This window comes from Anolis sagrei, chromosome 5, assembly GCF_037176765.1.
Source record: "Anolis sagrei isolate rAnoSag1 chromosome 5, rAnoSag1.mat, whole genome shotgun sequence".
NCBI lineage: Eukaryota > Metazoa > Chordata > Lepidosauria > Squamata > Dactyloidae > Anolis > Anolis sagrei.
Window position 1 is genome coordinate 83,153,361 of NC_090025.1, and position 23,414 is coordinate 83,176,774.

The following is a 23,414-nucleotide window of genomic DNA, read 5'->3' on the forward strand; positions in this document are numbered from 1 at the left end:
CTTAAGCAGTACATGTCCCAGAGTTTATAGATATATTTTCCATAGAATATAGATGTATATGCCTCCATATAGAAGAATATAGTGTTTGTCCAAAGAGTATAGAAGTGTATGCCTTATAGATTAGAATTGTACCATCATAGAGAGTTCTTACCTCATAGAATATAGTTTGTTATTTACCTCAGAGTTGCACCTTATACCTGTTCCTTATTATTCTCGTTTTTTACCATAAAATCAAACTGCACCTCTGTATACCTTGTTTTGTTTCACCCCGTTTATTCAGTAAACTTCATTGGTCATTTTTAGTCTTGTCTATAGTGTTTTATTTTGAGGTATTAAAATAATTTAGGGCATACCGATGGTCACTGGGAAAATAACTAGACACATTTAGTTTTCCCTTAATCTTCCTGGTGTGCCATCATACCATAAACCAGGGGTCCTCAAACTAAGGCCTGGGGGCCGGATGCGGCCCTCCAAGATCATTTACACGGACCTCGCTCAGGGTCAACCTAAGTCTGAAATGACTTGAAAGCACATAACAACAACAACAATCCTATCTCATCAGCCAAAAGCAGGCCCACATTTCCCATTGAAATACTAATAAGTTTATATTTGTTAACATTGTTCCTCATTTTAATTATTGTACTGTTTTTAAGTGTTGATTACACTACAAATAAGATATGTTCAGCATGCACAGGAATTCATGTTTTATTTTTCAAATTATAATCCGGCCCTCCAACAGTTTGAGGGACTGTGACCTGGCCCTCTGCTTAAAAAGTTTGTGGACCCCTGCCATAGACATATAACACATATAGACAGGCACACAGAAGCCATTTAACATTCCAGTTTCATGAGGGTATTCTGGCCACCAGGGGAGCTGTTTGCATCACCGTCCATTCATGACAATGATGGAGTACTTCATCGTTCTTTGCATGCTGGAGGAAAATTCTGGGATCCAACCAGTCCATGTTGTTGTTCATTCGTTCAGTCGTCTCCGACTCTTCGTGACCTCATGGACCAGCCTACGCCAGAGCTCCCTGTCGGCCGTTACCACCCCCAGCTCCCTCAAGGTCAGTCCAGTCACTTCAAGGATGCCATCCATCCATCTTGCCCTTGGTCGGCCCCTCTTCCTTTTGCCTTCCACTTTCCCCAGCATAATTGTCTTCTCTAGGCTTTCCTGTCTCCTCATGATGTGGCCAAAGTACTTCAACTTTGTCTCTAGTATCTTTCCCTCCAGTGAGCAGTCGGGCTTTATTTCCTGGAGGATGGACTGGTTGGATCTTCTCGCAGTCCAAGGCACTCTCAGCACTTTCCTCCAACACCACAGCTCAAAAGCATCAATCTTCCTTCGCTCAGCCTTCCCTAAGGTCCAGCTCTCACATCCGTAGGTTACTACAGGGAATACCATGGCTTTGACTAGGCGGATCTTTGTTGCCAGTCTGATGTCTCTACTCTTCACTATTTTATCGAGACTGGACATTGCTCTCCTCCCAGGAAATAAAGCCCGGCTTCTCTTTCTCCTGCCAGTCCAAGGGAAATCGGATAATCTCTCAAATTGAGACTTCATCTCCATGAGATGGAGGTACTACTGATGAGAAATATTTGGGGAAAAGTGTGCTATCAACTTTGGATGAGTTTCCCCTTCCCCTGAAGGAATCAGTGGGCAGACTGTACTTTTTATTAGGCTTAGCATCATGGAAGCACAGGTGGTGTTGGTTATTAAAAGTGCCTTTCATTTTCTTTGGCTGTTATGCCAGCTGTGTCCCTATATGGAGACGGCGTATTTTACTGTATTCATTTGTGGCAAGCACAAAAAAGTGATAGCATCATATCACTTATCACTATTGCTGCTTTTGCAACTCTAAACATAGGATTTTTTGTTTTCACTCACAGCAGCATATAGATAATTAATCTAGGTCCTCCTTATATTCCTGTATTCCCAAACACTGAGAATTCCTGGAGAAAATGTATCATATGGAGCCCATCTTTTTAGCTATTATAATGATTGAATTATGAACGAAAAGACTTGCTGTATTGCATTGTGGATTTCAGGGATGAAGACTACAAAGAAAGTCTACACTGTGCTATTGTGAATACAATGCCTGTACATTTGTTGTGTTGACTTCTGGATCCTATGGAGCTTGAATTTACAAGGATGTTTTCATTGGGAAACAATGCATTGAAATGAATGAGTTTCTTCTGGCAATACAAAGCACTTCGGGTCAAATGTGTAGCAGTGACCTTGCTTATCAATGGAGTTCCATTTTTAAACAGTTCTTGTAAAGTCCAAAGATCGCAGCAGTCATTTATTTGGAGGTAAATGTATTCGTCAGTTGGTAAGGCTTAACTGAGAGCAACTCTCAGCAAATTCATTGAGGCTTTTTGCGTTTTTTAGCCGAAATAAGTGAGGAGTGCTCTATGAGCTGCAGAGACTACAGTCTGCTCAACTGCTTTATTTGCTACTAGCTGTACCCGCCACGTGTTGCTGTGGCCAACCTTCCCTCCCTTTCTCTCCTCTTTTTCTCTCCCTCCCTCCCTCCCTCCCTCCCTCTTTCCTTCCTTCCTTCTCTACCGCTTTGCTTCCTTCCCCTCCCTTTTTCTTTCTCTCCTTTCTTCCTTCTCCACCTATTCTTGGACTGCAATTCCCAGCAGTCCTGATTGATCTGTCTACTTACTATCTATCTCTATCTAATCTATGTATCTGGAGGATTGCTGGGAGTTGTAGTCCAGGAATAGGATATAGGAAATATGCGGAAATTGGGATGCTCTCAAAGAAATCCAAGGAGAAGAAAGCTTACAGCTTGGAAGCAGTGCATGTGGAGCATCTTCCTCTCCTAAAGGACCTTGTCTAGGGGATGCTGGGAGCTGTTGTTTTTGCGCATGTGGTGCATCGTCATTTAGCTTTTTGGGGGGTGTTAAGTCCTTTCTGCTGTTTTTTGAATGGATTTATGAGTGTTGGTCACTCCTCGGTCTGTGAGGGTTGTAGTGTCCAAATTTCATGTCAATTCGTCCAGTGGTTTTTGAGTTACGTTAATCCCACAAACGAACACTCTCTCTCTCTCTATATATATATATACACACACACACACACATTACTGTGGCCCACTCTGTGTATATGTGTTTTGTGTTTTATGTGTGTATATATGTGTATATATTTGTGTATATGTGTGTTTATGCATAAATACACATGTGGTTATGCCAGAGCCCCCGGTGGCACAGTGGGTTAAACTGCTGAGCTGCTAAACTTGCTAACCGAAAGGTCACAGGTTCAAATCTGGGGAGCTGCATGAGCTCCCGCTGTCAGCCTCTAGCAATTTGAAAACATGCAAATGTAAATAGATCAATAGGTACCTCTCTGGTGGGAAAGTAACAGTGCTCCAAGCAGTCATGCCATCCATGTAGGTGTCTATGGACAACACTGGCTCTTTGTCTTAGAAATGGAGATGAGCACCAACCCCCAGAGTCGGACACGACTAGACTTAATGTGGTTATGCGTATGCATTGTTTTTGATTTTTCTAAGTCTCTTCCTCTGTGTTTTTCAGTGTTTTTATGAGTGATGGTCACTTGTTGGCCTGATAGGTGTAATGTGTCCAAATTTGGTGTCAATTTCTCTAGTGGTTTTTGTAATAATAATAATAATAATAATAATAATTATTATTATTATTATCATTTATATATTCATTTATTTATTAATACCCTGCCACCATCTCCCCAAGGGGACTTGGGTGGCGTACATGAAGCCAAGCCCAACAACACATCAGTAAAAACAAAACAGCAAGCAAATAAAACAGTACAATTAATATAACTTACATATAAACAATAACACAGAGAATTTAAAGACCTTATGTTATGAGTTATGTTAGTCTCAAAAATGAACATTACATTTTTATTTATATAGATTGAGAAAAGAGCCTGCATGGTTATAAATGTAATTATGAAAATGAGAGTTTATAGAATATTTTTTAAAATTTTGAGCTTTACAGTAGACATTGGTGAGTGACTGGGATGTTTCAGGTAGAGCAAAAAGGTTCCAACATTAAGGTGAAGACATTGCCTGAACCAAATCCAAAATTACATGGCTGATCAACAAAACCTTTGTTTGTTATTTTGTTTTTCTGGAAATTTAAGATTGTGATCATATGGCTTACCAATGAGACTCGTGTTGGTATTCTATGCAGTCTAGGGATTTATTGACACTAAAACAGTTATGGCAGTGGGTATACTCCCTTTCTGTTTCAGAGATGACTATACAGTGGGTCGTTGTTATCTGCTGAGTTTGACTCCAAGACTCCCATACCCCTGTGGATTTGAAAGCTGTGAATACTTAAGTCCTGCTATTTGCAAAGTTATAATGAAATGATGTCCCTAATATAAAGTGGTGAGATCAAGATTTTCCCTTTTGGATGAAATATTTTGAAGCTGGGGATGGTTGAATCTGTGGATATGAAGGGCCAACTCTAATTCCAATCTCAACAGTGATAACTTCAAATCTCTTAAAGAGTCCTCCCTCTGATATTTTGTGAGGCTCCTGGTAGGAAGGTGTGGGGCTGAAAGAAGGGTTGCCTTCCAGCCAGGACCCTCATTTTAGTAAAAGCTGAGTGGGGCTTTTTCAGCCTTAAAAGGGGGGGGGGGCAGAAAAACTAGACTTAGACTCGAGTATATCCAGTATATGGCACAATATCACCGCAATTCTGGAGAGGGAAACATAATCATAAAGACCTGTGCAGTTACTAAAATATACTTGAAAGGTTTTACTCCAAACTGTGTTAGCATTTGCCATCTATCTTTCATCTCTGCTTGTTTCAGAACATGCAGAGTTAATCCTATTTAAAGAAATGTTGACATTTCTGTTGGTCACAGCTGGATAAGTCATGATTAGAAAACAAACACTGTGAAGAGGAATGCAAATATATCATTGGTATAAGTACCTAAAGGCATTGACATTAGCTGAAAAAGTGATGAAACTTGTCAGAGTTTCATGATCATACAGTCAATATTTATTTATTTATTTATTCCGGGTATTGGTACCCCATCCTTCTCAACCCCCCCCCCCCCCGGGGGGACGACGACTCAGGGTGACTTCCAGCTGGCACATATTCAATGCCTACAAGCAACACAGCAAAGCACACATCAAAAACAATAATTAAAAATAGTTAAAAACATTAGATTAATACCATAAAGTCTACTAAAAAGGAAGCCAGTATGGTGGCCATTGTTCTGTCGAGTTCTGTAATTGAAGCTCCATTAAACTTGTCCATAAACCATTTCCATAGCCATTATCGTCATCAGGTCTGCAAGCTTACGCAAAGGCCTGGTCCCACATCCACATTTTTAATTTCCTTCTAAAGGAGAGGCGGGATGAAGATGACCTAATTCCCCCGGGGAGTGAATTCCACAGGTGATGTCGATGACTATTGTACAATAGCACTGCTTTGTAGCCACATTAAAAAGAAAGACAATAATATCACATTACTAATGTTATATGGCTCATGGATGTATCTTGATGAGCCCCTCTATCTACTTAACATACTATTACACAAGACTCTCAGTTTTGAGCAATGTTCTTAATTGGATGCTGTAATCAATCCCTTACCTTAGCAGGATGCCTGAAGCCTAAAGGGAGTGGGCCATGGCGGCGGAACCTAAGTGGTCTAGAGGAAAAAAAGTGTCTTTTAAACTGAGGCTTGAAGTCCCAGTTGAGTCAGTTGGAGTTTAGAACTGTTAGAGAGAAGAAGGGTTGGTGTTAGTAAGAGCGAGTTTGGGTTTAGAGAAGAAGATTGGGTTAGTCTTTTGTGAAGTATTCAGAGTAGCTATTGAGTAAATAGCTAGCATACTGTGGAGGAGCAGTACCCCATTAGTGGACTGCTCAATTCCTAGGGAAGTCTAGTTCAGGGTATTTTTGACTAGATTCCTGAGGGGAAGTTTTGGGAGTTACTTTCAGAGATTCATTTCCTGTGGTGGAACTTTGAAGACTCGTAACCCAGAAGTTTTTAAGATTTTGACTCTAACGCAACCACAAGCTTTTTATACCAGTATTTTACTGAAACCATGCAACATTTGTACCTGAATATTTCAAGCCTGTTCAATAAACATTCTAGTTCTTTTATTCAACTTATACCTGACTCAGTGTGAATACCTTTGTGGTCAAAACATTATTAAAGTCAGCTTCACAGCAGCTTCTAAGAAACTATAGTGGCACAGTGTTTGTTACAGAACAAACTCTCAATATTTACCTCAGCCTGATTAATATTGAAATGATGGCAGCGGAATTCATTTGAAGAAGTATTTTAAGTCTCTCAGTTCCAGTGGTTCCCAGTTCCTGACTCTTATATATACAGTCGGGTTCAGCAACCATACTCCCTCATCCTTTGTGTGAGCGTTATAATTTTGGTTGAGCAGCGTTGGGATTATTTTGTATTTTTCCCCGTCAACAAATTAAATCAAAATCTTTACTACTACGTTGCTTCGTTATTATATATGCATATGTTATTGTTCTAGTTATCTGTGCCAAAATCCTATGAGTTCAATAGTACCTTCCTCTTTGTGTTGTCCTGCAGTTGATAAGAGTGGTAGCATACAGTTAGTATGGTTTTAGATAGTAGCCATTGCTAGTCTTATCACCCATGACATTTCTCTCATTAAGGATCAAGTTGCTTTATGATTTATACTTACCAACACTTTCTCCGTTTTCTGTTTTCTGTTTTCTTTTTTTGTCTTGTCTAGAATCCTACGCAAGTAGGTACAGCCCTTCAAGTTTTCTATAACCTTGGTACTTTGAAAGTCACAATTACGAATGTTGTGGATGGATATTGCACAACCTTGGAGGAGAACATCAGCAATGCCTTGGATATTAAAATTTTGACTCAACCCTCTCAAACAGTGGCTAGAGGTACTATGCTTTTTCTGAATGCTTTTATTGGAGAAAACTGTGCCTTTTGATGTGTCATTTGACAAGTTCCCCCATAAATGGGATATTGCACAGTTCTACGTGTTCTATTAGTCTTCACCATACTTGACTGTTTGCTAAGTTGTTTTCTTTTTATGTGATGAATTCTGCAAGCCGTAAAGCAAAAAAGTCACATTGAGGTAAATAGATCGGCCCAATTCCAAGTCATTTTAAAGCCTAATATTTCCTGTATGGTACTATCTTTCTGTTTAGGCTTCAAACCATGTCAACAGCTGGTGTAGCTTAATGCATAATATTTACACAAACATAAGTCCCACTATTTAGCAGCACAGATTTTAAAAGTGCAATATCATTTTGAGCCTGTGTTTTGACTTGTGCATCTCATTCCATCAATGCATTGTGGAGGCATTTGAAGCATTTCTGAAAATGCTTATAATCTTGCCTCCCTTAAAATCACATAAAATCTTCATGCGGGAAAGGGGGAATATTTTCTTCCTTTGGCTATAGGGATTTGGGACCCTTTCTGTGAAAGTATTTAAATGCGATATAATATTGAATTATTGATGGATTTGAGGACACAATTCTTCTAACATTCTGGAAGCAGTCCAGGAGTTATTCAACTTACTTAACTTTCACTGAAAATGGAAGTGCTTAAGTTCTTAGAATAGCATATTTCTCAACCTGGGGGTTGGAACCCCTGATGGGGTCATGAGGGGCTGTCAGAAGGGTCGCCAAAGACCATCAGAAAACGCAGTATCTTCTGTTGGTCATGGGGGTTCTGTGTGGAAAGTTTGGCCCAAATCAATTGTTGGTGGAGTTCAGAATGCTCTTTGATTTTAGGTTAACTATAAATCCCAGCAACTACATCTCCCAAATGTCAAGGTCTATTTTCCCCAAACTCCATCTGTGCTCATATTTGAGCATATGGAGTATTTGTGCCAAGTTGGTCTAGATCCTTCATTGTTCGAATCCACAATGCTGTCTGGATGTAGGTGAACTACAACTCGAAAACTCAAGGTCAATACCCACCAAACCCTTCCAGTATTTTCCGTTGGTCATGAGAGTTCTGTATTCCAAGTTTGGTTCAATTCCATCATTGGTGGAGTTCAGAATGCTCTTTGATTGTAGGTAAATTGTAAATCCCAGGAACTACAACTCCCAAATGACAATATCAATCCTACCCCCCACCCCCACCCCCAACCACACCAGTATTCAAATTTGGGTGTATTGATATTTGTGCCAAATTTGATCCAGTGAATGAAAATATATCCTGCATATCATATTTACATGACGATTCATAACACTATCAAAATCACAGTTATGAAATAGCAACAACATGTTTGGGGGTCACCACAACATGAGGAATTGTATTAAAGGGTCATGGCATTAGGAAGGTTGAGAACCACTGTCTTAGAAGATGCTGATGAAAGTGACTTACTCAAGAGTGATGTCTAAAAGGAAAGCCTTCCACCCCACTGCTGTCCCCCTTCCTTCAAATAATTCAGGATGTACATAGGAATTAGCCTGTTTTAACTTCAGAGTGTCCTCGGGAGCTAGAAATAGAGAGCCCCATTCATTCGGTCTTATCCTTCTGCTCTATGGAGTGGGGCAGAATATGTTTGCCAGCCTCATTGACTAACCAGTGTTTTGTACACACTGGAGCCAAAGGCCTGTAATGAGTTCTCTGCCTTATTATTATTATCTCTCTATGCTTTAGAACCCAGTAGCTCCTTCTGTACATGTTCTTTTGCAAAATGGAAATGATGGCTTAACAGGATGGGAGGAAAACGGCCATCATAATAATCCACAGAGGTTAATGACTTGCCCAAGACTATCCAACGAGCTGTGCTGCTGCCTGGGGGTTAAACCCAGATCAATATTTTGGTCACTTTGGGCCCTTCTGCACAGCCATATAACCCACAATATCAAGGCAGATAATCCACTATATCTACTTTGAACTGGATTATCTGAGTGCACAATGCCATATAATCCAGTTCAATGTGGATTTTATACAGCTGTGTGGAAGGGGGCTTTATCTTGCTGAATGGAGGCTTCTTTGTTTCCCTCCCTACTTTGTACTGGTTTTATTTATTTTATTTAAAACATTTATGTTCTGCCCTTCTCATCCCGAAGGGGACTCAGGGTAGAACACAGTATATATACGGCAAACATTCAATGCTGGGACAAGAATTCATATAAGCATGCGTAAACATTAAAAACATTCATCAAAATATTAAAATACACCGTTTAAAACCGTCATTGGTCATCTGTGTCAAATCTAAATTGGCCTGTTAAAGTTTCCTATCACTGCCTTATTGCCCTGTCCCAAAAGCTTGGTCCCACTGAAGGACAGGAGGGAAGGGGCAGATCTGATCTCACCAGGAAGGGAGTTCCACAGGTGGGGGGCAATCACCGAGAAGGCCCTGTCTCTCGTCCCCACCAGTCGTACCTGTGACAATGGCGGGTTGGAGAGCAGGGCCTCCCCGGAGGATTTTAATGGCAATATTGTGCTCTTTGTAGTTGCTATCTAATTAATATCTAGAAGGCCACAGGCCTTCTAGATATTAATTTAAAATAATATAATAAGATTAAAATAATAAGATTAAAATACAGGGTGAGGCAGCATAACTTCCTTTTTTAAAATGCGCGCCATTCAGTTGGTGGAAGACGTAGCGGAGCGCTAATGGTCTCGTTCGAGAGGTGGGAGTATAAAGTTTTGTCCTGACACAGTTCAGTCGCCATCATGCATTGGAACAATGAGGAGCATGCTTTTGCCGTTGAGGCCTACTTTTTAAGTGGATTTGGAGTGGCCGGCCCGCTCTCCAGATTTGGCCCCTTGTGATTTTTTTTCTATGGGGTTTTTTGAAATCCCGTGTTTATGTGAACCGTCCAAGGACCCTACAAGATTTGAAGACCAACATCCAGGAAGAAATTGTCAACGTAATGCCTGCTATGCTGGCAAGAGTCATGACAAACACCAGAAATCGATTTATTTAGTGTATGGAGAATGGGGGACATCACCTACCTAATTTGATCTTCAAAACTACATAAAAGAAAACTTTAGGTGTGCACCTACATCATAAAAAAATCTGATTCATACAATGGGTTTTATTAAGTTTTGAAAAAAGGAAGTTATGCTGCCTCCCTCTGTAATAAGTAATAAGATTACTTTAAAATACTCTACTTTTATATATTCAAATGTTTAAGTCAGAAGCCTAAAACTAATTGTAGTTCAGCGCCTATGGTAAGAACTTAAGCACTTAAGGCATTCTCAGAGTGAGTTGAGCAAGCTTGATAATTCCTCGATAATCATAGTGTAGGTATGGGCGTTAAACAACACATTATTCTTTAAATACTTTTAGGTGGTCCTGGGCGAGCAACTATGCCAACGCCAGGAAATACTGCAGCCTTTAGAGCAGCTCTATGGACTAACATGGAAAAATTGATGGATCAAATCTGTGCTGCTTGTGGACAGGTATTTAGTAATTTTAATGTCATTTTTGCTTGACACTTCTCTCAAGTTTACTAAAAATGTACCATTAAATCAGACTTGGAACAACGTTTTCCCTTTTCTCTACAGGTGCAACATCTGCAGAAAGTATTGTCTAAGAAAAGAGATCCGGTTACTCATGTGTGCTTCATTGATGAATTAGCAAAGGTAATACTTCCTCCCCTTCCTTATAGCAAAATGCAACTAAAAGTTGAGGGGGAGATCTGTTTAAGAATTCAATATATCTATTGCATAATGAAAGTAATAACATAATGTTGAGAGCCATTAGCACAATAGAAGTAGTTATTAATTACTGAAAACTGATAGAATATTCACCTGGATGTCACAAGAAATTCAATGTGCAGATTTGACAAATATGTGGGAATGAATGGAAGAATGGAAGGATATATGGATGTATTTTGGAAATACCAGTATAATATTAAGGCCTGCAATGACTAACTAAGTGCTTGCTGGAACTGTGATCAAAATCTGCTAATGAGAATTGATAAGAACTGTGACAATGGTTCTTTTCCAGTTAAGGAAATGTTTGCAACATTCCTTATGTTAAGAAGGAAGTCAACATAAGATCAACACTAATCAAGAAGATCAACATCTGGCCAGGAAACTGAGATGGAGCCAGGATGGAAGTAGTCTATTATTAATTTACAACTTTGGGACTACATCAACAGAATGTTCCTATAAAAGACTCAGTCTAATAATGTTCAAAGTGTGACCGAGCTGAGGAGTCTGTTCCACCCGCTATGCTCTGCTCCATGGGAAGGAGAGAGCTAGTGTACCTATGGATAGTGGCAGATTTGCACGGGAGCAGTCTGGTCACTTTGGGGCTTCTTTCTCAAGGGAAAAGGATGAAGTGCGCTTTTGGAGTCTTGGATTTTGTGCAGGGAGTCAGGTTCTGCTGTATGGAAAACAGAGATCTGGTCCTTGGCATTGTTCTTAGGGAAGAAGTTTTGGCATTTCAGCGTTTTGAAATTATGGAAGTTATGGAACTATATGTTGGCAGGCTGCAGGGAAGCAGAGTTTGGCTTAACAGGTGCTTCTCCAAGGAGGGAGAAAATGATGTGATAAAATTTGGATGCATGTGGATTAATGCGTGTACATGTGTGTGAATGTTGAGAGAAAATGTAATTCCCCTTTGTTTGTTTGTTAACCAATGTAATTGTAAATCCAATGTAGTTGCATAGAATCTGTATGTCTGTATGTCTAATGTCATTCTTTGTCTAAATGTTTTTCTATAATCTGATATACCCTCTCACACTGGAAATTGCAATAAAAAGAACCTATGCTTCAAAGTTATTGAAAAGTCAGTCATGACATGGATGGCAAGCGCAATTTACAAGTAGTATATACCCGGAACACCTTCAGACTAGACCTCTAGCTGCTGTGTTGAAATGTTAATATGCCAATATAATTTTGTTTAGGCTATGGCTCAATGGTGTTAACAATACAGATGTACCTGAGGTGACCCAGTTCCAATCAAATAACAAGTATATGCAGGGCAACAGGGAATGTATTATTGACTGGTGATGTATTCAGATTTGGTCTTCTCCCCTTTTGACTTGGTTTGAAACTAATGTGAGGTTGTCTCTCGTGGGACGAAGGTCTATTTGCTCTACAACAGCAGACTCTTCTTGAAGATTTTTTTTTGTCGTGTCAGGAGCAATCTGAGAAACTGCAAGTTGCTTCTGGTGTGAGAGAACTGGCCGTCTGCAAGGACGTTGCCCAGGGGATGCCCGGATGATTTTGATGTTTTATCATCCTTGTGGGAGGCTTCTCTCATGTCCCCGCATGAGGAGCTGGAGCTGATAGAGGGAGCTCATCCGCCTCTCCCCGGATTCGAACCTGTGACCTGTTCTGCCGGCACATGGGTTTAACCCACTACGCCACCAGGGGCTCCATTCCTGAAGATGAAGAACCCTTGCAAATTCTTCAAACTACAGGAAAGGAAATTCCACCTGAACATTAGGAAGAACTTCCTAACTGTGAGAGCTGTTCAGCAGTGGAACTCATTGTCCCAGAGTGTGGTGGAGGCTCCTTCTTTGGAGGCTTTTAAACAGAGACTGGATTGCCATCTGTCGGGGTGCTTTGAATGCAATTTTCCTGCTTCTTGGCAGGGAGTTGGACTGGATGGTTCACGAGTTCTCTTCCAGTTCTATGATTCTATGAAATTAAATTCTAGAAGTGTAAGCAATTGCTTCCTAGAAGGAATCAGCAAGTCTTTAGACATGAGCTCAAGGCTTTTATAGTCGCACATTGCAGGCTTTTGAGTCCAAGCCAGTGTGCTTAATGTCCCTTTTTGTTTGTTCATTCGGAAACTATAATTCTTGCATTTGCCTGTAAATGAAATGAATTGCATCAATGAATTGACTAAAATAATGTAGTTGTCACATACCATGTAGCATGATTTTGCCAATTTGGGACATTTTAAAAAACAATTATGAAGTTTCTTTGTCTACTGTAGATCTGATATGAGGATCTGTATATTTCTATTTTTTTTAATATAAGATACTAGCGGTCCCCTGCCACGCATTGCTGTGGCCCAGTATGGTGATCTGGAAAATAAAGTAATTAGAAAGTGTTGGTTTCTAATATATGTAATGTCTTTATGCTTCCGGGTAAACAGTATTTCTTGCAGTTTCTTTGCCAGTGTTGATGTGGATATTGTCTACTTTGCCTACTCTGGAACATGCAACATATCATTGTCCTTCTTTACAGTCCCTTTCAAATCTTTGATACTGCATCTGTCATATACATATATGTGTGTGTGTGTGAATGGCTGGATGGCTCTTTGTCAGGAGGGCTTTGATTATGTTTTCTTGCCCTGGTGAAGGGAGTTGGACTGGATGACCTTAAGGCAGCATTTCTCAACTTGGGAAGTCAAGACCCCGGGGGGAGGGTCACCAGGGGGGTGTCAGAAAGGTCACCAAAGACCACCAGAAAACACAGTATTTTCTGTTGGTCATGAGGGTTCTGTGTGGGAAGTTTACCCCAATTCTGTCGTTTGTGGGGTTCAGAATGCTCCTTGATTGTAAGGGAACTATAAATTCCAATAACTACAACTTCCAAATTTATTTATTATTTATTTGGGGTTCTTTTACCCCGCCCTTCTCACCCCGAAGGGGACTCAGGGCGGCTTACAGAAGCAAAGGCACAATTTGATGCCTTCAGCACAGAACAATCAAGACACAAAATTACATCAATTCACAGTTCACAACAGTTCATGCATTATACCAGTAAAATCAATAAAATATAAAACCAATACAAACCCAATTCCTCCTCTTACATGGTCAGCGATCGCTAACTCATAGTTCTAGTTTTCAGTTCCACTTCATCAATCCTGTTGGTCTTACTCGCTTGATTGTCTTATTTAATTGCCAGATTGCCCAAAGGCCTGGTCCCATAACCACGTCTTCACCCTCCTCCTGAAGGAGAGAAGGGATGATGATGCCCTGATTTCCCCCGGCAGTGAGTTCCACAGGTGAGGAGCCACCACTGAGAAAGCCCTGCTCCTCATCCCCACCAGCCTCACTTGTGACAGTGGTGGGGTCGAGAGCAGGGCCTCCCCAGATGATCTCAGACTCTGGGGTGGGACGTAGAGGGAGATACGTTCGGACAGATACACTAGACCGGAACCGTACAGGGTTTTGTAGGTCAAAACCAGCACCTTGAATTGTGCTCGGAACTGAACCGGCAGCCAGTGGAGCTGGCACAACAGGGGGGTGGTATGCTCCCTGTATGTCGCTCCGGTGATCAGTCTGGCTGCCGCTCGTTGGACTAGTTGAAGTTTCCGAACAGTCTTCAAGGGCAACCCCACGTAGAGCGCGTTGCAGTAGTCTATTCGGGATGTAACAAGAGCGTGGACCACCGTGGCCAGATGTGTCAAGGTCTATTTCCCCCAAACTCCATCTGTGTTTATATTTGGGCATATTGAGTATTCCTGTCAAGTTTGATCCAGATCCATCATTGTTTGCGGCCACAGTGCTCTCTAGATGTAGGTGAACTACAACTCCAAAACGCAAGGTCAATGCCCACTAAACCCTTCTAGTGTTTTCTGTTGGTCAGGGGAGTCCTGTGTGCCAAGTTTGGTTCAATTCCATCGTTGGTGGAGTTCAAAATGCTCTTTGATTGTAGGTGAATTATAAATCCCAGCAACTAAAACTCCTAAATGACAAAATTATAATGTTTTGATAGTCACTCCTTGTGTATTGAGAAGTTTTGTTGCCAAATTTGGTGTGATTTCGTTCATTGGTTCTTTTGTTTTTAAGGTACTCATTATGCACAGAGCATTTTTTATATATATAGACTAGTGGTCCCCTGCCACGCGTTGCTGTGGCCCAGTCTGTTGATCTGGAAAATAAAGTAATGATAAAGTGTTGGTTTCTAATATTTGTAATGTCTTTATGCTTGTGGGTAAACAGTATTTCTTGCTGTTTCTTTGTCAGTGTTGATGTGGAGAGTGTCTGGTTTGCCCACCCTGGAACATGCAACATATTGTTGTCCTTCTTTAAGGGCCCGTATCAAATCTATATACTATATCTGTGTGTGGACGAATCATATATATCGATCTGTCTCTATGGCTGGATGGCTCTTTGTCAGGAGGACTTGCATTACGCTTTCTTGCCCTGATGAAGGGAGTTGGACTGGATGGCCTTAAGTATTTTCTGTTGGTCATGGGGGTTCTGTGTGGGAAGCTTGCCCCAATTCTGTCGTTCATGGGGTTCAGAATGCTCTTTGATTGTAGGTGAACTGTGAATCCCAGTGACTACAACTCCCAAATGTCAAGGTCTATTTCCCCCAAACTCCATCTGTGTTCATATTTGGGCGTATTGAGTGCTTTTGCCAAGTTTGGTCCAGATCCATCATTGTTTACAGTGCTCTCTGGATGTAGGTGAACTACAAGTCCCAAAGTCAAGGTCAATGGCCACCAAATCCTTCTAGCATTTTTCTGTTGGTCATGGGAGTTCTGTGTGCCAAGTTTGGTTCAATTCCATCGTTGATGGAGTTCACAATGCTCTTTGATTGTAGGTGAACTATATATCCCAGCAACTACAACTCCCAAATGACAAAATCATAGTTTTTTGAGTGATGGTCACTCCTTGTGTTGTAAGACGTTTTGTTGCCAAATTTGGTGTGATTTCGTTCATTGGTTCTTTTGTTTTTAAGGTACTCATTATGCACAGAGCATTTTTTTATATATAGATTGATTAATAGTTTTTTCAGGGACTAAGAACAGCCCTGAGACATATAAAGGAGAATCCCTTTGCCTCATGTTTATACAGAATGAAAAGAAAAACAACCCAGTTCTCTCTACTGGCTTATTGATACCCTTATTTTAAACTGTTTACATAGAGAGGCGAATGCATATATGCATTGTTTTCAATTTTAAAATTAGATCAGGTCCTTTTTTCATCTTTTTAAATTAAAAAGCAAACAGGTTTGTTGAGGAGGAATTTTGTGAAAGAAAGCTATGCCTCATGTATAAGTAAGTAAGTAAGTAAGTAAGTAAGCTGCGCCCGTATCTCGGGAAGTCTGACTTGGCCACGGTGGTACACGCTCTTGTCACATCCCGCCTGGACTACTGCAACGCTCTCTACGTGGGGCTGCCCTTGAAGACGGCCCGGAAGCTTCAGCTGGTTCAGCGCGCGGCAGCCATGTTACTAACTGGAGCGGGTGGCAGGGAGCACACAACGCCCTTGTTGTCCCAGCTCCACTGGCTGCCGATTTGCTACCGGACCCAATTCAAGGTGCTGGTTTTGGCCTACAAAGCCCTAAACGGTTCCGGCCCAAAATACCTTTCCGACCGCATCTTGGCCTACGAGCCCACGAGGACCTTGAGATCGTCTGGGGAGGCCCTTCTCTCGATCCCGCCTGCCTCACAGGCACGGCTGGCGGGGACGAGGGAGAGGGCCTTCTCGGTGGTGGCCCCCCGGCTGTGGAACACTCTCCCTGCACACATCAGACAGGCTCCTTCCCTCATGTCCTTTCGAAAAAGCCTTAAGACATGGCTGTTCGAGAGGGCATTTAATTAAGTGCTAAACAATACGGTAATGAGAACTGGAATGGAACAAGGAATATGAGACTGGCTATGATTCCACTAAGAGACGAAGCGGATTTTTAGTGTAGTCTGTAATTGTGGTATAGTTTATATGTTGTTGAAACTGGCTTTTTTGTAATTGTCTTTTATGTGTACTGTACACCGCCATGAGTCGCCCTTATGGGCTGAGAATGGCGGTTAATAAGTGCATCAAATAAATAAATAAATAAATAAATAAATACGTGGAAAGATTTAGAGTCATTTATCTAACAATTCAATCCTGCTGTCTTCCTCCCTGGTTACTAGGTAAATGTAAATCCTTGTCTGTTGTATCATTGCATGTAAGGAAGAATATTATGGTAGTTTCCTCTACATCGAGAGAAAATAAATATTATTCCTCAAAATTCTGCACTGAAATCAGAAATTATTTTGTTTTGGGATTTTTGCATAGGGAGGTGCTTTCTTTTAGATGGAATTGTATTTATTTATTTATTTGCATTATTTATATACCACTTTTCTCACCTCTGGGGAGATCAAAGTGGCTTACACTCTTATGGTCTCTGCTTAATCAATTCCTCTTCAAGAATTACTATGCACAGAAATAAATGTTCATTCTCCCTTTTCAATAATTATTTCTTTGAATTCTTCAGCAGTCAGTATGGTCTTGTAGCCATCTTGAAAAGGTTCAGAATTTTGACATGTCTGTTTCAGTCAACTGAAGCCATTACTTGGTGGCTCCTGGTTTTATGGACGAATCTGCTTCACTTTTAAAGAACAATCCCTGTCTATACTGCATGCTCCGTATAGAGCAGTGGTTCTCAACCATGTGTTGGCCTTCAACTCCCAGAAATCCCAATGGCTGGTAAACTGGCCAGGATATCTGGGAGTTGTTGGCCAAAATATCTGGGGACCCACAGGCTAAGAACCATTGGTATAGAGCAATTTTATTTATTTATTTCATATATTTATACCCCGCCCTTCTCCGCCCGAGGGGGGACTCAGGGCGGCCTTACAACAAGCACCATATGTTGCTATCACCCTCATAAACAATCAGCAATACATTAAAATATTAAAACAATTCATTAAAATTATAGATTAAACATGCCAGTTAAAAATCAAATCCAAGTCTGGGTATAGGGTTACAGCCTGTGTTGGATGGGGTCGCACTCCCCCTGAAGACGCAGGTTCGCAGCTTGGGTGTGACCCTGGACTCATCGCTGAGCCTGGAACCCCAGGTTTCGGCGGTGACCAGGGGAGCATTTGCACAGTTAAAACTCGTGCGCCAGCTGCAGCCGTACCTTGGGAAGTCTGACTTGGCCACGGTAGTCCACGCTCTGGTTACATCCCGCCTAGATTACTGCAACGCTCTCTACGTGGGGTTGCCTTTGAAGACAGCTCGGAAGCTTCAACTAGTCCAGCGTTCAGCAGCCATGATTCTAACAGGAGCGGAGCGCAGGGAGCATACAACCCCCCTGCTGTGCCAACTCCACTGGCTACCGACTTGCTACCGGGCTCAATTCAAAGTGCTGGTGTTGACCTTTAAAGCCCTAAATAGTTCCGGCCCAAGCTACCTATCTGACCGCATCTCGGCCTATGAACCCACCAGGACTTTGAGATCTTCCGGGGAGGCCCTGCTCTCGATTCCGCCAGCGTCACAAGCACGTCTGGCGGGGACGAGAGATAGGGCCTTCTCGGTGGTGGCTCCCCGACTGTGGAACGCCCTTCCCACAGATATTAGGTTAGCACCATCTCTAATGGCATTCCACAAGAAGGTAAAGACCTGGTTATTTCAGCAGGCGTTCGAATAATTGTGCAATGACTGGTAATGACACAGGAATGGAACAATGGACGACGAATCTGGATCATGTTTTTAGTGATGAGACCTTGTGAATGGTTATTATAGTAACTGTGTATTAATGGTGTAGATTAGGTTATTAACTGCTTTATATTGGTGTTGAATTTTGCTATGTCCTGTGTTTTGTGAACCGCCGTGAGTCGCCTCCGGGCTGAGAACAGCGGTATAGAAGTAAAGTAAAGTAAAGTAAATAAATAAATAAATAAATCTGGGTTAATTCAGTGTTGCGGGTTTCTGAAGTCTTCTTTCCACTTGCCATAGTTCACTAGTTGAACACCTGGTCCCAAAGCCAAGTCTTCAGTTTTCTTCTAAAAGACAGGAGAGAGGTGGCCAGTCTGATGTCCCTGGGGAGAGAGTTCCAAGGATGGGGGCCACAGCCAAAAAGGCCCTGTCTCTCGTCCCCATCAAACATGTTTGTGATGGTGGTGGGATCGAGAACAGGGCCTCTCCTGATGATCTTAAACTTTGTGATGGTTTGTAACAGGAGATAAGTTCGGACAGAACCATTTAGGGTTTTAAAGGTTAGAACCAGCACTTTGAATTGAGCTCGGAAGCTGATTGGCAGCCAGTGGAGCTGGCGTAACAGAGGAGGTGTTTGCTCCTGGTACACCACTCCGGCGAGCAACCTGGCTGCCGACTGTTGGACTAGTTGAAGCTTCCGGGAAGTCTTCAAGGGCAGCCCCACATAGAGTGTGTTACAATTTCATTTTTAGCTATTCAATTTCATTTTTAGCTATAAATGATGTGTGTATAATCCTTACCATAGCGCTCATACATGTGTGATGAGTTCATTGGAAGAAGATCAATTACATGGTGTGCATGAAAAGAATTCCTACACTGTAATTTTTCTGGTGTTCTCTGCCATAAGCTGCAAAGTTGGGTGTTTGTAACTTCCTAACAAGCAATTATAATGCAGAAATGCCTTTGTACCCTCAGTGTCTGTTTGGATAGCCATGTGGGAGTGTAAGAACAGTTGAAGCTACTGCCAGCAGTTATAAATATACTGATAATTTTATAACAAGAACATGGAAATTCTAATAGTAATCAAAAAGCAATTTGATTTGTAATTCCATTTTTTTCTAGTTTATGTAAACTGTCTGTACCCATATTATTAAGCTCTGTTAACAGTACAACATAGCAAATGTTGCCCATTTTAAAGGGCAGTTTGCCCATTCTCATACCAGACAGAAACATGAACCCTGCTTTTTGTGTTCTGTTTGCTAATTATTCTTAGTGAGGTCAACATTATCATTGTAGTCATCTTCCACAGCAGGTTCACTTTAGATGTCCATCTGTCTCCTCAGTGACTCACCAATGCAAGTCTCATCCCGAGAATTTTTTACAGAGAATAAGGCCTTTAAGAATGGAATGTCTGACTAAATTGAAGTAGTATCAAATCTTTATTGGCTGATTCAGAAGTAGCAGTTCCCAAGGATAATTTACTGTGAAGAGAATGAGGTTTACACATTTTTTTCTTCTTGAAATTAGCTTAGAAACCTTTATGCTTGATTTAACCATAATTTGGCCTGTTATCCAAACTTGGCAACCCATAGTTAATCTTGTTGTTGTTGTTCATTCGTTCAGTCACCTCCAACTCTTCGTGACCTCATGGACCAGCCCACGCCAGAGCTCCCTGTCGGCCGTCACCACCCCCAGCTCCTTCAAGGTCAGTCCAGTCACTTCAAGGATGTCATCCATCCATCTTGCCCTTGGTCGGCCCCTCTTCCTTTTACCTTCCACTTTCCCCAGCATAATTGTCTTCTCTAGGCTTTCCTGTCTCCTCATGATGTGGCCAAAGTACTTCAACTTTGTCTCTAGTATCCTTCCCTCCAATGAGCATTCGGGCTTTATTTCCTAGAGGATGGACTGGTTGGATCTTCTCGCAGTCCAAGGCACTCTCAGAACTTTCCTCCAACACCACAGCTCAAAAGCATCGATCTTCCTTCGCTCAGCCTTCCCTAAGGTCCAGCTCTCACATCCGTAGGTTACTACAGGGAATACCATGGCTTTGACTAGGCGGATCTTTGTTGCCAGTCTGATGTCTCTACTCTTTACTATTTTATCGAGACTGGACATTGCTCTCCTCCCAAGAAGGAAGCGTCTTCTGATTTCCTGGCTACATTCTGCATCTGCAGTAATCTTTGTGCCTAGAAATACAAAGTCTGTCACGGCCTCCACATTTTCTCCCTCTATTTTCCAGTTGTCAATCATTCTTGTTGCCATAATCTTGGTTTTTTTGATGTTTAGCTGCAACCCGGCTTTTGCGTTTTCTTCTTTCACTTTGATTAGAAGGCTCCTCAGCTCCTCCTCGCTTTCGGCCATCAAAGTGGTGTCATCTGCATATCTGAGGTTGTTAATGTTTCTTCCAGCAGTTTTCACCCCAGCCTTGCATTCATCAAGCCCCGCACATCGCATGATGTGTTCTGCATACAAGTTAAAAAGGTTGGGTGAGAGGATGCAGCCTTGCCGTACGCCTTTCCCAATCTTGAACCAGTCTGTTGTTCCGTGGTCAGTTCTTACTGTTGCTACTTGGTCCTTGTACAGATTCCTCAGGAGAGAGACAAGGTGGCTTGGTATGCCCATCCCACCAAGAACTTGCCACAATTTAATAGTTAATCTTAACTATAACTAAAAGACACAACCCAGCTTTAAATAATTATTTATGGTTTTTCTTTGAGGTTTATGCCTGTGTAAGACTGACCAAAATGTTCTAGAGCTATGTAGCATACCTTTTCTTTTTTGAACAGCTAACTCTCAAATTGTATCACAAACAGCTTTTGGAACGCTCATTGGTTTCATTGGAGACTTGTGATGGGACATAGAAATCACGATGCCCGATTTATTTGGGACGTCCATATTGTGAATCAAGGAGGCAGCTACTTGAGAGACACAAGCCAAAATTTACAAATTTTGCTGTGCTTTTAGACTTCATTTGACCAAGCAGTGGAATGGCTATGAATATAGCAAAACTTCTATAGCTACATTCCTCTGGTGTCAGCAATGATAACATGACCATATGTATAGCAAATTTTCTTACTGTTAACAGTCAGGATTCAGGCACACATTTAGACATAACTGTATTTAGTCAAGTATAATGTAATGTTCACCTCAGTGTTGAAGGTGTGCATTACAAGAAATAGATTTTGCAATCAAATGTAGTGCTCAAATGGAAACCCTTTACTGAATGTATAAAGAAGCAAAGAAACATGACCCCAGCATGATTTGTTGACTAAAAATAGTATTAATAGTATATAGATACATTTTGTACTAGTTATATACCCTGTACCAAGCATGGGCAAACTAAGGCCCATGGGCAGGACACTGTGTCACATTGGCAGGGCTCTGCCTTTACAGAGGCAGAGATGAACCAAACAAAAACCCAGTTTGTGTTAAACAATTTAATTAAAACAGCACTTTTTGACTGTTTTAATAGTCCAAAATATAAAACATAAAGATAGCACTCAGTCACAGAATAAAGAAAAACTGATAGCAAAAGCTACACCATAGTCAAAGGGTCCAGTCCAGTGTCCAATGCCAAGAATTCAATAAACAAAGTCCAGGGATCAAGAGTCTATACTGTAGTCAAAAGCCAGTCTAAAGAGTCAAGGTTCCAGGTCAGGACACCAAAAATCCACAAACCTGGGGTAAAACCAGCAGCATCTACCACCAAAATAAAACAAATACTTTTCTCCCGAAGATCAGTCCCAAGGCTAGCTCCTTATATCCAGAAACACCCAGCTGCAACCCATCTCTTGCATACCTCCACCCTTAATTGCTTCCATCCATGAACTCTTACTTACAGATTACTCAACCCTTTAGAACTAACACTTCCATCACCAACTGCTAGGCCTGCCACCACCAACCACCCTCAACTACAGAACATGATACATGACACACTGCCCTCTGGGCACCTATGTCTGGGCCTCCTCATTTTCCCTGTTCTCTGGGCATAAGGATGTAGCATCTTGCTGCGTTCTTCTGTTGAAAGGACAGTTGGGAGTCCTCAGGAGCACTCTCAGCCACTGTGTGCCTTCCTTGGGCCCTCTTCTCAGCATAAGGATGGGACAAGCATCTTCGTCCTTATGCCGGGAGGACAGCCCAGGAAGGCAGGTGGCAGCTGAGAGGGGTCTAGAGGGCACCTAGGTGCTGCCTGCTGGTGGAAGGACAGGCTGGTGCTGAGAGCTCTCCCTCCTCCTTCCAAACTGGGAACCCAACTGCATCCCCAGACTGAAAGGAGGACCCTCTCTCCAGGCACTAAGTGCCTGCCTTGATCTGTTCCCAACTGGCCTCATTCAGACCAGATGGAGGCAGGGATGAGGAGGGGGGCTAAGAGACTGTTCTTGGTGGCAACCTAAGGCAGTGGTCCTCAAACTAAGACCCGGGGGCCAGATACGGCCCTCCAAGGTCATTTACCCAGCCCTCGCTCAGGGTCAACCTAAGTCTGAAATGACTTGAAAGCATACAACAACAAAAACAATCCTATCTCATTAGCCAAAAGCAGATCCACACTTCCCACTAAAATACTATTAAGTTTATATTTGTTAAAATCGTTCTTCATTTTAATTATTCTATTGTTCTTAAGTGTTTTTTGCACTACAAATAAGATATTTGCAATGTGCATAGGAATTCATTCATTTTTTTCACATTGTGATCCAGCCCTCCAACAGTTTGAGAGACTGTGACCTGGCCCTCAGTTTAAAAAGTTTGAGGACCCCTGGCCTAAGGGCACCTGGAGAAGGAGGAAGAGCACCCAGCTGGTGGCCCAATAATTACTGCTGGTTAATTGTGGAGCCTTCAAGCCTCTCTGGTGAGAGAACAACAAGCATTGCCCCTATTACCTCCTTTTGGGCTAGGGCTCGGCTGCACATCCTGCCTCCCAAGTGGTCCTAGGGGGTCTCTTACCCTCAGGGCTTAGTCCCACATGGTTCCCAAACTGGCCTCATAAGACCTTCAAAACCTTTCCCTGAACTGGGTTTTCTAATGCCCATCAAACTGAATAGGCACCTAAAATTTGGTATATTAATTTAGCTAAAAAGATGTGTATTAGACTCAAGTAAGTATTATAGTGTTAAACCTGTCATTAACCTAAAGGGTGCTGACCCTCTGCACCTA

At 41.8% G+C, this 23,414-nt stretch overlaps 1 protein-coding gene across 1 annotated transcript in view; it reads left to right on the plus strand.

Annotated features, from left to right (window-relative positions):
- COG5 (component of oligomeric golgi complex 5) overlaps positions 1-23,414 on the plus strand; it is a 307,163-nt gene that overhangs the window by 173,815 nt on the left and 109,934 nt on the right. The window contains exons 8-10 of the mRNA XM_067468812.1: positions 6,722-6,887; positions 10,268-10,380; positions 10,486-10,563. Of these exons, the coding sequence (XP_067324913.1) occupies positions 6,722-6,887; positions 10,268-10,380; positions 10,486-10,563 (357 nt within the window). The remainder of the gene's footprint in view (positions 1-6,721; positions 6,888-10,267; positions 10,381-10,485; positions 10,564-23,414) is intronic.